General features: G+C 40.7%; 1 protein-coding gene across 1 annotated transcript in view; it reads left to right on the plus strand.

Moving 5' to 3' along the window:
• Positions 1-16,819, plus strand: part of CCAR1 (cell division cycle and apoptosis regulator 1) — a 2,906,903-nt gene that overhangs the window by 2,612,014 nt on the left and 278,070 nt on the right. Inside the window, exon 24 of the mRNA XM_044056158.1 lies at positions 15,527-15,647. Within this exon, the coding sequence (XP_043912093.1) occupies positions 15,527-15,647 (121 nt within the window). The remainder of the gene's footprint in view (positions 1-15,526; positions 15,648-16,819) is intronic.

Below are 16,819 nucleotides of genomic sequence, written 5' to 3' on the forward strand. Positions count from 1 at the left end.
GCCGAGTAAGAGTTAATTTACTGAAGCAGGCTGTGTGTCCTGGAAAATTTGAGCTACCATTGTTGAACTGAACATTCTGTACTTCTTGAACATTCTGTACTAACTGTTGGTTTGAGGTTATTTGTGATAAACATGTTTATCACAGGTGTTTTCCATAGCCAACTGTCAACGGTCAGAAATGTAACAAAAAGTTGTTTTGCTTGCAGTATAAAAGTTGATGTCAGTAAACAGTTGACCAGAGGAGATCATCTTGGCCAACATGCTGTGTAATCTGGTTGACTGCTAATAAAAAAGTTTTTCATCACCTGAGGCAGATGTGACTCGTTTGAATTTTTCTTCTGACATTTTGGTACTTCGGACTGGAAACCTCTACGAAGATACAGATCAGACCGACAGAAACCGAAAAATCTGTGCAGGTGAGGGTTTCTCATCTTAAGATTCCCTCGACTGAAAGCCCTCCGACTGATTTGTCGTTGAGAGGAGGCCGCCTGCTCTCTGATCCCTATCTGAGGGACGGTTTCTGAACCAAAAGGGGAAACAGAGTCTCATCTGGTTCAGGTAGGATGAAAACTAAATTTTCTTTTAATTTAATCTTGTCGACAAGGGTTTTATTTTTAGTTAAGGGTGGGTAAGGTTACTTGTTAAGATTATTTTGTTAGGATCACCCGTTAAGATAGCCCCATTTTATAATAAGCCCTGTAAAGTAACTTTGATACAGTCCTAAAATAAGAAATCTAGGGGAAACATGGGTTCGAGTTGCTGTAAGTGTAAGAGTGATGCCTGTTTAAATGTTGATGCTAAGTATATGAAAGGTTTAAACAAAAATAATGTTAAATTTTTGATAGCGTGGAAGTTGAAATATGATTTTGATGGTACCCTGAATAAGAATGCCTGTGTAAAATTGGTTAGAGATTTGAAAAGAGATGCGGGAACTAGAACTAAAAAACAAAGACAATTGGGATTTCCCCAAGCACAAAAATGGTTAGAAGAAGCAAATAAACAAGCTATAAAAGAAAAACAGTGCCAGGAAAAAGAAAAAAATAAATCAAAAGGGATCACTGGTGCCAAGTGGAAAAGTAGCTTTATTTTTAGATAAGGAGGATGAGCATACAGTTTGTGTGGTACAAAGGCAGGCAACTGCCCCACCGTTTGGGGAAATTGCTGCTGCCTTACCGGCGGAACCTCCTCAATATCAGTCTGAAGATGTGGGATCTGTACAGCAGGGTGGGTTATTGGCTGCTCAAGGAAATGTTGTGACCCCTCCAATTTACCCGCAAATTCCCGTAGTACCCAAGGTCGCTTTGCAACAGGTAGACCAACCTATGCAGTTAAGATCAGGACCAGCAGGGCAAGGACGTTGGGCTATTAAACTTTCTGACTACTCAGAAGCTCTTCCCTTAATACAAGTTGCAAACCCACAAGCAGGGGATGTTGGACAGGAGCCAACTATTTTAGTTTATCGTCCCTGGGCTAGAGAGGATATAAAACGAGCTACAGATGGTATTCCTCATCCCAAGGTTAATTTTCAAAAGTTTTCTGAGGACATAGTTGGTATGCATTTAAGTTATCATCTAAATGGTTTAGAAGTAGAACAAGTAGTGCGACAAATCCTGGGTCCAGATTGGCACTTAGTTTGTGGTGCTTGGACATGTAAGACAGATGACGGCACTACATTAAAGCATAATTCTGGGGTGTTAGACACGCGAGTCACTGATCTGTTAAAGAGAATTTCTGATAAGTGGCGTCCAAGAGCAGATTGGACAGTGATAAATCAGTGCATCCAAAATGATGATGAATCTGTAGATCACTATATTGTAAGATTGACAGAAGTGTTCAATAACCATTGTGGAATGATGATTCCGCAGGATCAGACTACTGATAGTCCGTAGGAACAGCAGTTGAAAAACGCTTTTCTTAAAGGTTTTAAGGCTCTGATAAATAGTTTTATAACTAAGCATATGGTTGATCACAGAACATGTAGACTGCAACCTTTGTTTGAATATGCATGGCATGCTGAGCGACATTTCAATTTAAAAAAGAAAAAGAAAGTACAAGTGTTAGTAGTAGGGGATGATGGGGGTATTTTTTTGGTACAGGACCAAAGGGGGCAAGGGCGCCGTGGTGGCGTACAAAAACGTGGGGGCCTGAAATGGGACATGTCGTATAAACAGGGTGGACATTCAGAGGAATATGAGGGGAGGTTAAAACGTGGAGAATGTTTTAAATGCGGTAGACGTGGGCACTTTGCTGCCGACTGCGAAGAGTGGCAACATCCCCCACAGCTTATGAACAAGGGCTCCGCATGACTATATGATAGTAAAGGAAGGCGCCAAATTCATTATTGCGATTATTGTAGAGAAGAAGAAAGCGAGAATGATTGTGATGATGATGAGGCAGACACACTCTGCGATGAATGTCAGGACACCCAGGAAATTAAGGAAGGGCGGGATTGTGACTGTGAAGTCATAAACCTGGCACATTTGGGTATTGCTATGCATCTAGATCAAAAACCCGTGATAGAGTTTTTGGTTGAGGGACAGAAAGTGGAGTTTTTATGTGATTCAGGTGCATTGCGTACACTTTTGGGTCCAGCAGTTCTGCCTCCGAACTGCGAAACAGATGAGTTTGTCCTTGTGAAAGCGGCAAACGGGAAAATCTATAAGGAACCACTGTATCATCCTCTATTGTTCACAGATCTGCAAACAAACCAAACTGTTAGGTGTAGGGTAATTATATCGAACGTTTGTCCAGTTAATTTGCTGGGAAGAGACTTGATGCATTTATTTGGAATAGCGGCAATTCCCACACCTAAAGGCATTGAGGCGAATAGGTTAGCGGATGGCTTGGTGGTACAGGGAGTACAAGACTTGTTTTACTGGTATAGCCAGGACTTGATTTCAAATGGGTCGGGGAGGGTTGATACAGATTTGATCAACCTAGCTTTAAGTAAATCTAGGAGCGGGTCACCGCAGGTTGCGGCTCACTTACATTGTACAATGTTCTACAGAAAGGCACCTGGTCTGGATAAAGAATTTGAAAAAGAATTCTTTAAGCACAAACGTGCAAGGATAATTTTGAATGATATGTTTTGGGATACGCAAGGTAATACAGTAGTGACCTGTACTTTGACCAAAGAAATGAGTTCTTTATATCGCTCAGGTTATAGCCCACATATTTCAATTACTAAAGTGGTGGGGACACATTGGGTAGATTTAGCGAAAAAGGTAACAAATTGGGACACAATGTCCGAAAGTCAGTTGAAGGATCAACAGATCCAGGTACAAAGATTAAATTGGGTGACTTGGGCACAACCAAGCGTGCACCTCAGGGATGACAAAACAGAAATGGCATGACAAATCCTCCTAACTCAAGAGGAAGATAGTGCGTTAAGTGCCTTACCTGTAGATTTATGGTCAAAAGGTAAAGGGGATGTAGGACTGATGAAAACAGCAGGTGAAGTTTGTATAACTCCAAAGTCAGGTTTTAGACCTCGTAAGCACCAATACCCGCTAAGTAAACAAGCAGAGGAAGGAATTAAGCCAGTCATTGAGCAGCTAAAACAGGTAGGAATTCTTGTTGAATGCCCAGATTCGCCCTACAATACTCCGTTGTTTCCTGTAAAGAAACCGGATGGGTCATGGAGGTTGGTTCAGGATTTACAAGCAGTTAATTCGGCTGTGATCCCAAGACCACCGGTGGTCCCTGACCCCTATACATTACTTAATGATTTATTACCTCAGCACAGATATTTTTCTGTCATAGATATAAGCAATGCCTTTTTCTCCATACCACTACATAAGGAGAGTATATTTTGGTTTGCATTCAGTTATCAAGGTAAAAGATACACCTACACCAGATTGCCACAGGGTTATTGTGAGAGTCCGACAATATTCGCACAAGAAATGGCTGCGAATTTAGCTCAGTTTGTTCCCCCAGAGGGAAGCCAGGTTCTGTTGGATGTAGATGATATTTTGTTGGCCTCACCCATGCAGGAAAGTTGTAGAAAGGATACCCTTGCCCTTCTTAGTTTTTTAGCTGAGCAAGGACATAAGGTAAATAAAGAAAAGTTACAATTGTGGAAAGCACAAGTAAAGTACTTGGGTTATTTAATTTCGCAGGTAGGTAGACAATTGGAGAACAAAAGAAAACAAGCAATTCTTGAGGCACCTATGCCTACGACTAAGCGGGAGATGATGTCCTTTTTAGGTGTGACTAATTTTTGTAGAAGTTGGATTCCCTAACTATGCTGAGGAAGTAGGGCCATTGACCGCACTGATCTATGATACTCCCATGGCGGCTAAGAATAATATACAGTGGACAAATAAGGCAATACAGGCATTTATTAGAATTAAGCAATTGATAGCAGGATCCTCTGTTTTGGGTTTTCCGAACTATTCTAAGCCGTTTGTACAAACGGTTGATTGTAAGGGAGGATATATGACTTCGGTTCTGGTACAAGTACATGGGGATAAACAGAGGCCGATAGCTTTCTACTCCTCCAGATTAGATCATGTTGCAAGGGCATTGCCGCATTTTGTTCAAGCTGTAGTGCTGGCCGCCATGGCAGTACAAGCCTCAGCATCATTAGTTTTGTTTCACCCATTACAATTGCGGGTTCCACATTCAGTAGCTACTATACTTTTGCAAGATAAGATAACCTTTTTATCTCCTAGTCAACATTTGTCTTGTATGACAGTGCTGCTGACACAGCCTCATATGACCATAGAAAGATGTACTACTCTTAATCCGGCGACACTTTTGCTGACTCCAGAAGAAGGTACTCCACACGTTTGTTTAGAGAGCATTCATGACAAAGTGCTTCCCCGACCAGATTTAAGGGATATTCCGTTGGTAGATTCTGATCTCGTTTTGTTTGTAGACGGATCAGCAAAGAAGGACACTGTAGGAAAAACACTAGTAGGGTATGCTGTCACCACAGAAACTGAAGTTTTGGAGGCAAAAGGATTGTCAAACATTTATTCTGCACAAGCAGCTGAGTTGGTGGCTTTGACTCGAGCTTGTACCTTAGGGGAGGGTAAAAAAGTGACAATTTATACAGATAGTCAATGTGCTTTCTCCACTGTACATGTTTTCGCTCAACAATGGAAGAATAGGGGAATGGTTACTGCGACAGGCAAACCAATAAATCACAGAGATTTAATTTTACAGTTGTTAGATGCAGTGCAACTACCACTTCAGATAGCGATATGTAATGTTTCGCACATACCAACAGAAAAGATCCTGTGTCCAGGGGAAATGCCCTTGCTGATATGGCTGCAAAAAAGGCAGCTCTAGAAAATGATTTGCTTTTACATGACAATGATTTAGAGCCCGGACACCTCTTAGACTTAGAGACACTAAAAGTAATGCAAACAGTGACAACACAGAAGGAAAAATGTCATTGGGTAAAATATGGTATCACTCAACAGGATGGGTTGTATAGGGCATCAGATGGCAAAATGGTATTACCCTCAAACCTTTTTAGGTATGCGGCATTGGTTAGTCACAGACCTGCCCATGTAGGAGTACAGACGATGATTCAAATAGTGTCTAAGGTGTTTTGGTGTAAGGGGTTTTCAACTTATGCAAAGCAATTCTGTTTATCTTGTTTATTATGTGCAAAGTATCATGCTCAGGGGGGAGTTAAAAAGGCTCGGCAGGCATTCCCTACCCCTCCATATCCATTCCGCACACTCTGTATGGACTTTATTGAATTGACACCCTCAGAGGAAAAAAGGTTCTGTTTAGTCATTATTGATGCTTTTTCTAAATGGGTAGAAGCTTTTCCAGTAAAGCACCCGAATGCACAAACAGTAGCAAAGCTTTTGACTACAGAAATAATTCCCCGATTTGGTTTACCAAGACGCATTTACAGTGATAATGGGTCTCATTTTGTTAACCAGATTGTTCAGAAATTGGATCAAGTGTTTCAAATTGATCTCAAACATCACTGTGCTTACCATCCCCAGTCAGCTGGACTGGTGGAAAGACACAACGGTGTCTTGAGTAAGCTCCGCAAACTGATGGCAGAAACACATAGATCATGGACTGCGTGCATTCCCTTGGCACTCCTGTATATGCGAATCTCACCTTCCTACAAAGGACTTACACCATTTGAACTTTTGTTTGGGAGACCATATTACGTCCCGCAGTGGCAAGGATTGTTGCCAGCGGAACGTGAGGAGGGTGAGGATCTAGCGGATTATATGAAGAAGCTGCTAAATGTCAAATCTCTTGTAACCAATGATTCCTTTGCAGATTCCAGAAATGAAACCTTGTTAAGCGTGGCACCCGGGTACTGGGTGTGGATTCGAATTGTGAAGAGAAAGAATTGGTCATCACCCAGGTGGGAAGGCCCATACCAAGTACTTATCTCGACACCTACGGCTGTAAAGATCGCTGAGAGGACTTAGTGGATTCATATCACCCACTGTAAAAAACTCAAGACTCTTCCTTCTGCCATTGATATTGGTCAAACTCCACCGGACCTCTGAGCGCAAAGTCTGGCTACAAAGGGGGATTAGCCCAATAGGGGTTAGTTCGTCTCAAACCCAGTGAAGAAACCAACGGCGCGAGGTAGTCTTTAGGGAGGATGGCCATGTCCAGCTGGTACTTGAACTGTTACATGATGATGACTTTGGTGGCGAAAGTAAATATGTCCATGCGAGAAGGAACAGTTGCAAGAGAAAAAGGAATGGTGGTGCTGCAAGTGCAAACAGGTGTTACTGCTGTGTTTAAGGTGAAACTTTGTGAAGGAATTTTGGACTGTTCTAAATGGAACAATGATAATTTCTTGACTCGTGCAAAATACTTGTGCAATAGAGACTGTACGTCCTATTCAAATGTTTGGTGGTCAACAGATGTGAATGGATGGGAAACAAGTGGTGCAGTGATACCAGAGAAAGATAAAAGCAGGCAACAAAGAATAAAAATTGCGCATTTACAAGGTACCGAAGTAATTACTATAACCATTGTGTCACCACAAGAAAGTGATCCAGGAGTTTATGGAATCGGAGTGTCTATTCCAATTGGAACTGATCCTTTGGGGACCCTCCAACTTAAAGTACAAAGCCTTAAGAATGTGACAAGTAAAGCAGATTTTGCCTTCACAGAAGAAGAACAATTGTTACTCGAGACTGGATTCGTACACCATAATGAATGGTTATCTTGGGTTAAATATAGTACCTGAGAGGCACATCGTGAGAACTGTGTTTCTTGTGCTGAAGGTAAACAGCAACTAGCGACAGTCCCATTGATGCAAGATGAAGGTAACCTAACGTGTCTGTTGAAAATATTCTTCAACAAAACTGAAGATAAATGCAAAAATGAAACTCAGCGTTTTCCAGTCATAAGCAAAGTTGAGAAACCGCCTGCAGCGATTTCCTATCCAGTTTCGTATATGTGCATTTCGAGAGATGGCACAGGGAAGAATTATGGCAATATGGGGCAGAACTATTGCACTGTTACTGTGAATGGCAATGGGAATCCATTTCTGGAGAACCAAACTCATAGTTTAGTAGACGTATGGTGGTTATGTGGAGACAACAAACTCAGATCAAGGCTTACGATTCCCTGGAAGGGAACTTGTGCACTAGTAAAGTTAATTCTGCCATTCTACATTTTCCCAGTTCAAGCAAGCAGTTTTGTAAGAGAACCTGAAATCAAACCGAAGTGGTTGAGTAGGAGAAAGAGAGGCACCGAAGCAGTCCTTCGATAATGGTGTCTACATCGATAGCATTGGTGTACCAAGAGGCGTACCTGATGAATACAAAGCAATAAACCAAATAGCAGCTGGTTTTACATCCATCTTTGTCTGGATTCAACCTAATAAGAATGTGGACTGGATCAACTACATTTACTATAACCAGCAGCGTTTTGTGAACTATACCAAAGATGCATTGAAAGGAATTGCTGAACAACTGGAGGCCACTTCGCAGGTGACATGGCAGAATCGAATTGCGTTGGATATGCTCCTGGCCAAAGAAGGAGTTTGCAGGATGTTTGGGACTTTCTGTTGTACATACATTCCAAACAACACTGCGCCTGATGGAAGTATCACTCGAGCTTTGAAAGGTTTGGAGATGTTATCTGAAGAATTGGCAGAGAACTCTGGGGTAAGTAATCCCTTTACAGACTTTCTACAAGCGTGGTTTGGAAAATGGAGTCATCTCATCAGCAGTTTCCTGGTGTCCGTTGGAGTCGCTGTGGCTATCGTGGTGGTATGTGGTTGTCGTTGTATATCCTGTATCAGAGGTCGTCTACAAAGACTGGTTGATACTGCTATTATGAAGACGATGTACCAGCAATTGCAACAGACTGGTGAAAGTGAATACATTGAAATGTGACTTTTTGCAAATGTTTTTGAAATTTAAAAGTTTGTCTTGCCAATGAAGTAATGTATGCAAAGAAAAACTTAGTTTTTACCCATATATTGCTGAAATAAAAAGACAAATAAGTGTTTTCAGGGGGGAAATGTTAAGAGAAAAAGTTTTAAAACATACTGTTATTTGTCTTTTTCCTCTTCTTGCAAAGTGAACATGTTATTTGTTGGGATATGCCTATCAAAGATGGGCCTCATCTGTGAACAAAATGCAGCATTGCTTATAAACCTGAATAATATCTGTTTTCTGCATTTCAGAATAAAGAGATTTGGTTATAGCTCAGTGAAGCCTGGGATAAGGACGCACGGCAGAGTAAGAGTTAATTTACTGAAGCAGGCTGTGTGTCCTGGAAAATTTGAGCTACCATTGTTGAACTGAACATTCTGTACTACTTGAACATTCTGTACTAACTGTTGGTTTGAGGTGATTTGTGATAAACATGTTTATCACAGGTGTTTTCCATAGCCAACTGTCAACGGTCAGAAATGTAACAAAAAGTTGTTTTGCTTGCAGTATAAAAGTTGATGTCAGTAAACAAGTTGACCAGAGGAGATCATCTTGGCCAACATGCTGTGTAATCTGGTTAGCTGCTAATAAAGAAGTTTTTCATCACCTGAGGCAGATGTGACTCGTTTGAATTTTTCTTCTGACAGATACCAAGTAACTTAGTGCTATCAACTGGTTCAATTATATATCCAGTGGATGAGAGTATGTATTGATGAAGGGAGATTTGGGAGATTATTTGAAAATATCATAAGCTTAGTCTTATTTGTGTTAAGTGTGAGGTGTCTTTTTTTAGGAAAAGTTCTATGTCCGAGAAAGCAGATTGAGTAATGGATAGGAGGTCTGGTAGAGAGGGGGCTGCACAGATAACAGTGGAATCGTCTGCATACTGTATAATTGTGGCACTGGGAGTGGTGGAGCTAAGATTGTTAGTAAAGATGGAGAAAAGTAGTGGGCTGAGAATAGGGCCCTGTAGGACTCCTATGGTGATGGGTAAAAGAGTAGAGATTTTATTGTCCCATATCACTGGTTGTTGTTGGTTAAGTACCTGTGGAATCAGGTAATGGAATCTAGAGAGAGAGTGATAGATTCCAAATCAAGTAGTTTTTTATGTGATACAGTGTCAAATACTTTTGACATATCTAAGAAAATGAAAGAAACAAATTGATTACTATTTCTGTGGTGACAAATTGCATTTGTGAAACTTTAGGGCTGTGGTAGTACTGTGTTTAGGTCTAAAACCATATTGGGAATTGGATATTAGGTTGTTCTGTATGAGGTGGGACAGTAGTTGAGAGTGTATACATTTTTCTAGTATTTTGCTAAGAGGGGAGAATATGGCAATGGGTCTACAACTGGATAACTCAGTGGACTGACCACCTTTGTGTAGGGGTATTATATGGGAAGTTTTCCATAGTTTAAGTACATAATGTTCAATGATTGAGCAATTTATTAGTATAGAGATAGGGTAGGAGATGGAGTCTGATGCTAGTTGAAGAAATTCACTTGGAAGTTGATCTACAGGTAGTCCAGTGGGTTTAAATTGGAGGAGGAGTTTTTTAATATAAGACGTTGGGACAGGCTGAAATGAGGAGGGTGTGGGTATGTGGTCAGCTGTTAAGGGGATGATAGAAGGGTCTTTGTCATAATTGTTAACTAGGGCCAGAATAGAGTTAATGATATATGTGCTAAATTGGGTTACAATGCTAATGTTGGGGTGTAAATTGTTAGGGGCGGGTGTAATGGTTTGACCAGGATTCAAGAGTTGTTTGATGGATAGCCAGAATTTTTTGGGATAGTTTCTGTGTTTGTGTTGAAGTGTGGTGTAGTATGATTTTTTTTTGTCAGATCTAATCTGTTTTATTTTTGGCCAAGTTGCATAGTTGACGATATTTATGGGGGGAGGATTCAGTTTTGCAGATTTGATATGTGTGCCAAACTTTATCTCTTTGTTTCTTAGTGTTTAAGCTGTCTGTTGACAGCCGTGCAGCCATGGTGTTGGTGTGGATTTGCACCATCTTCTATGAATAGGAGTAAGTTTGTCAAGGATGTTTAGGAAAGAGGTATTGAAGTATGCAAAAGCTTCATCCAAGGAAAGTTGTTTTAAAGGGGACCAATTGTGATGTTGCAGGAGGTAGTTGATAGTATCTGTGGAAGAATGTTTTTTTGAGCAGATATTTTTATAGATAGTATTTTTGGGTAAGTTAGTTTTGTGCCTGATAAGATAGGTGAAGGCATGGTCACTTAGGGAGTCAGGAGGACAACCAGATTGTGAGTATAAGTGTGGGCGATTACTTATTGCTTATGATACTTGTAATGCCACATCATATGCATGCCGCAGTTTTGTTGATCTGTCCCCTTTGACCTGTGTACTAATGTAGTCCATCATCATTATGAGCAGCAGTGGGCTCAGAGCTGATCTCCGACACCCTTTTCTACTGGGGACCTCTCTCTGGTTCTGAACACTGTTCATATTTGTGTCATTGGGACCTTCTATGTAGCCTGCGCTAGATCTGCCAATGTTACTGGGTCCTTGAACCATCATATGCTTTCTTCAAGTCTAGGAATGATGATTTGAAGCCTTTCCTCATCTCTATCTTCTCCTCAACTACTTGACTCACTACAAACATCATGTTGGTTATGCTGCATCCTGATCTGAATCTGAACTATTCATATCCTGTCTTAGTTTCTATTACTCTGTGTATTCATTTATCAGATCACCTTCTCTAGCACTTTCATATAGTGTGAGGCTAGTTTTATACGTCTATATTCCCCACATTTGTGAATGTCCCCTTTATTCTTGTACACTGACACTAGAATGCTTATTCTGCAGTTGTCTGAGATACACCTTTCTTTGTATACCGATATGGTTACCCTATGGAGCCATTTCTCCCCTAACTCAATCAGCATTGTGGACACATCTGTTGTGACCTGATTTGAACCTCCTGCTTTTTCAGACTTCATTTTCCTTGCTTCTTCTAGAGTGGGCTCTTCATTCTTTTTCATAATAGGATGTGTCTGGGGTCATTCAGCTTCTTTGGGGTTATGTCACTCAGAATCTGGTGGAAGCACTGCTTCTGTTTGTTTTGATGTCCTCTGGACTGGTGAGCAGATTGTTGCTGGCACCCTTTTGAAGTGTGTCTGATGACCATTTTCTTTATCTTTACTTTCCCTTGCAACCTGATAGTGTTTATTTGTGCCATTTACGTCACTTTCCAGAATCTAGTAGAGTGCCACTGATGCCTTGTTCATTGCTATTGTTATTACTCTCTTAGGCTCTTTGTTAGCCAACCTGTATTTCTTCTTAGCCTGATCTGTTTTTCTGTTTCACACTTTTTCCTGCAGTCCTGCTTTCTTTTGATAATGTCCTGGACTTCTCCGCTCCACTACCAGCTTTCCTTATGTACCTTATTTTAATACCGGGCTCTACCACATACCTGTTATATAGTCTTCATGCATCATGTTTTGAGTTTCTGCCATCTTTCTCCAGCTGCACCAGTTTCTCTTCTACCTGTGGTGCTAGAGACTTGAGTATTTACTTGAATTCTTGTGTTTTTGCTGCAGCCAGCTTCAGATCTTTAGCTTAGTCTTTGTTGACTTAAAAGCCTTATCTGAGTACTGCTTGCAGCTGATTGTGGCCACTGGTGGTTTATGCTGTAAACCAACTGTTTCATTGGGGATAACTTTGCAATCTCTGATTCTACCTCAGTACCCTTTTATCAGTAGGAATTCTAAAGGTTTGTTTTGTTGAACCATGTATTTACCACTATTAAACCATTTGCCAGACAAATATCTAAAATGGCTTGTCCTTTATTTCTGTTGCTCCAGCCATATTGACCAAGGCAGATATCCTTCCATTATCACTGTTGCAATATTAATAACCTATGGGTTATCTTGCCAAAGAGAGCTGCACTTCGGCCAGCATACCAAACCCCAGGGGTCCTCCACAAAGGCCGTATGTCTGATTATGACCACAGCCCAGTGGGAAAAAAAAGGAGCCCACAAGATGCAAGGATGCAGAATACCTCAGAACTTTCTTGTCATAAGCTAAGACCTGAACTCTTGCTTCAGCTTTGGTTTGTCAGCTATAAGATTCATGCCCCTACCTTAACATTGGGCAGGGAAGTACCCCTGTTGGAGACCCTCATGGAAGTTTTGTATATGCTATTGAAAAGGGAAATGTGGTTGTATGAAGCAGAATCCTGACTGAGATCACCATGCTAAATATTTGTGTTTGGGTGCTGAGCATGATTATATGGATTTGCTGTATCTGTCAGGCATTTGTGCCTAAGACTTTGCATAATTGTCTGTCTTCTTCGAAACTTATTTTGAGAACCTGAAACTTAAAGCCCTTGCACAGGGTAAGATGGAGTCTTAGTTCTCGACAGCCAGCACTCATTAACCAATGGTGTTGAAGAAGCTTAGATTGGAGATGTCTGCTGTGAAGTCAGGCCTGGACATTATCATCTCTGTTGTATCTCTTGATTAGACCTGGGACTGTCCAACTGCTTCTCCCTCTGTCACAACCCCTTTCTTGGATGATATGGTACAGCTGTCTCGCACGTCTATCGCATCCATCCAGTCATCAGTTTTGGCCAAGAAGGGGGAACCATGGCTTATTTTATTGGAGGGACCAAATGGCATACCTGAAATATTAGCTGGGAAAGCACTCCCTGGTACTTTGATTGAGGTATGTTAGGGCACAGAGCTTCCTTGCTTAGTAAGGACAGACATCGGATCTAAAAAGAAACAGAAGTCTAAGTACATGGTTTCTGCTCCATCTGTGTGGCAGTATTTTACATTGGTCTTTTCATGACCATTAAAATGGCCTTGTGAGCCGCGGTGGTGCAGCGGTAGGGTTGTTGCCTCAGAGCAAGAGGTTCTCCTGTTCGATCCTTGGCTGGAGTGTCTTCTTTGTGGAGTCTGCATGTCCTCCCCGCGGTCGAGTGGCATTCGAAAGACATGCGTGAATGGGCGTGCCTTCGTTGAAGGTTGGGCGTCGGGCTGGCGACTCGGCACCATAAAAATCTACTGCCAATCATTAGCGGACCGGAGTTCCGCTGTGGCGACCCCTAACCGGGAAAAGCCGAAAAGACAAACAAGCTCTATAAAATTGCCTTCTTATTTTCCTGCTACTGCTGCCTTCCCCTTTCTGCCTCTTCTACAAAGGCATAAAGAAGGATTTGAGGATGAGGAGGAGTCATACAGATTGGGGCTTATTCTTCTGAAATTCATTTTTCTCTAACTTGTATTTCAGAAGAATAAGATGCTTTATCTCCTGATTCCCTGTGGAGGAACTTTTCTTTGTGGATGTCATTGTCAAGAATGATGCATTATTTTCAGTGTGAAGGTTTTTAATTGTCTGATATCCAGAAGAGATGATGTGCTCTGCTGGAAATGGGTGTGCCCAAACCTTCAGTTATTCCTTCTGTTTTAGAAACCTGGTTAGATACCTTCTCCACTGCATCTTTTAATTCCGAGTCTTAGCCTGTAGCTCCTAAGAAGCATGAGAGATTTTACAAGTTATTGCGCTCAGGTAAGTTCCTATACACAGATCTTATTTTGGATCCTTCTGTCATTACTCTTTTCATTGAGAAATGTTCTAAGCTCCTGTCTTCCTCAAATATATATATACACAGACCTACGCATTATGTATGCAGATGTATGACTGTTACAGTTTTGTGTTGTATATCCTTATTCTGTCACATACTAATCTTAATTTAACAAGCAAACATTATGCAAAATGTGTGCATACTGTTTTCCAGAATGCATACAGGTAAAGTTTTCATACTTATTCATTATTAGTATTTTCTCCTGTAAGAACTTAGTTGAAGTTTTATATAAATTTCACATATTTTGCATGTATCTTCACACAGAGGTGTCATAATTCTCACACTTCTGGAGACTTCTTGCTACGTAATGAAGCACTTTGTTGTACAGCAGGCCTTTACTGCACTCTGCTATATTATTTCATGTTTCCTTTAATTGCAGCAGTGAGCTACCAGGAATGGTTGTTACATGAGATGCATTCACCTTTTGCAGAGATGTCTGATTGCTGGACAAGATATGTTCAGAGTGCTGTGTTTGCTTGCAGCATTATTCCATATATGTTTTGAATTTTAGAAGCAAGAATGCTATTTTTTTTTTTTTTTTTTTTTTTTTTTACATTTTCTTAGTTCTTTTTTCTCCCCTTCTTTTATTGTGACAGCTTTCCCAGTGCCCCACGTCCTTCGTTGGATCTGCAGGTACTCCAATCAGCTCCCAGTCCAGTGCCTGAATTTAAGCTGGGGGTCAGCAAGAATTTTTAGGATGCCCTATGGGTTGTCTCTGTCGCACTTCAAGCCAGGGGTTTCTTATTTTTATGACTTACCACTGTTACAACAGTGATGAACCCTGTGGTTATATCCGAGGAGTGGGCGTGCAGTGAAAACTTGGGACATATCACCTTGACTCCACAGCAGCTGAGCTATGACTGCACACACCATTTCCCCTTTGGCCCACACTTCCCAGCGCTGCATCCCCAGCCTTTACCAGGGATCATCGTAGGAAATGCCTACTGTCCACAGGACTGGCAGTGAGAAACAGTGCAACAGATTCATACCTGTCAACTTTTTAACTCAAGAAATCTAGACAAAGCCAAAGATAATGAGAGACAAAAGCCTAGAAATAGGGACAGATTTTAAATCTTGCTCTATGGTCTTAAAAAGTTGCTAGAATAAAAAGTTTTGTATTAACATGCATTTTGTGAAGGATATGAGGTATGAAACTAAAACATCTGTCATTATTTAGTGACTTCAGTCCAAACAGTATACCAGAAAACCACACATTTTATGAGGAACTAATCAAAAATATGAGTCAAAAGTCTAAACATTCTGCGAAAATCTGGACAGTTGAGAGGTTTGATATGAATCTTGCATATTTATCAACTTGTATGTTGGTATGTTTGTGTCTGTGTGTGCGCTGTCAGAACTGTTGCTACAGCACCCCAAATCAAGCTTATCTTTGTAGTTTTATAGGTCTGTAAAAATAATGACTGCTGTCAGGGCTGGCTGGTCATATTTTCAGTTAACATGAGCTTACAGTGCTGTGTAGATCTTTTCTTGTTATGCAGTGTAATCATAGCTTTCTGCCTTCCACTTTAGGTCAAGAAGCTGCTTACCAACATAGTTGTCCGAGACTCTTATTTCTATCGTAAACTGACAGATCGGCCTAAAGATGAGGTCAATCAGGAAGAGTATGAGACTACTCAAGAAGATATTCTAGGTACTTGCACCACTGCTGTCATTTGGTTCATTTTCTATTTTTTAAGTCATACTAAAATGATTATTTGTGTAATAATAATAAATTTCCAAATTATTAACACAACGTGCCCACAGTAAAGCACATTGTGTCTTTTGACTTACATAAACGTGATTCATATTTTAAATGTATATTGTATCCAAGAAAGAGAGAAAAAACATCTTTAACCTTCCTTTAGATATCGCAAGATAAGGACTGAGTCTATAAAGTTAATAAAAGCAGTGTGGTAGCAGAGAAGGCCAGATGTCAAAGAATTTGCTTCAGGAGAAAGTATTTTACTATTTATTCATAGCATCTAAGCATTCTTACTGCCCTCATTCCCATCTTTTGTACATTTTTCAAAATTTGTACCAGCAGTTCATCCTGAGCCTTTATCTCACAGTTGGTCGCAACATGTCTGTCATCCACATATTCAAAGATGATGTCAGGTCAGACCATATTCAGTTCTTCTTACAGCTTGTATTGAATTATTTAAACCTCTAAGTGAATCTTACAGTGTCAAGAGATTTCTTCATTTATTTTGTTTTCACTGTTTGTGATTTAGAATTTACTCACATTAGTTTGTCATACTTCTTTTTATTCCTTTTCCTCATATTTTGTGCAAATGTCCAAGGCTTTAACCAGAAAATGGAGTTACCTTGTGCCCTACCATTTATTTCCCAGTACAGTGCACAAGACAGTAGATAGTATGGAGTACAGATGCGTGTTTTACTTCATTGGATTCAAGGTACACTTTACCTTTTCTCTGATTGCCATGAGACAGTGTGTATTTATGAAGTAGTAGTAGTGCAAGGCTTATAGTATTCTGATACTCCTATACTGTTACAGGAGATCATCATCCAAGTAGCAGTCATAGTTTTCTTGTCTTTTGTTCATTCACCATGGGAGCACCTAACAAGATGAAGTCTAAGAATCCAGGCCTCTTTCAGCACTCACACTGTCATTTATGCCCAGTGCATACTTGGTGGATGCCTGTTGCTTGCCTCATCATGCTGCACTTTTTGCAAACTGAGTGTCTAATCCTCACCCAGAACGTGAGACAGCTTTAGCTATTCACTGCTACCCTCCCCTGACAACTCCTCCCAGTTCTATTTTGCAGACTGATCTCATGACATGTGGGTCACACTCGGATCTTT

This window comes from Protopterus annectens, chromosome 14.part0 (genome assembly GCF_019279795.1).
Source record: "Protopterus annectens isolate FY-2018-M chromosome 14.part0, PAN1.0, whole genome shotgun sequence".
Taxonomy (NCBI): Eukaryota; Metazoa; Chordata; order Ceratodontiformes; family Protopteridae; genus Protopterus; species Protopterus annectens.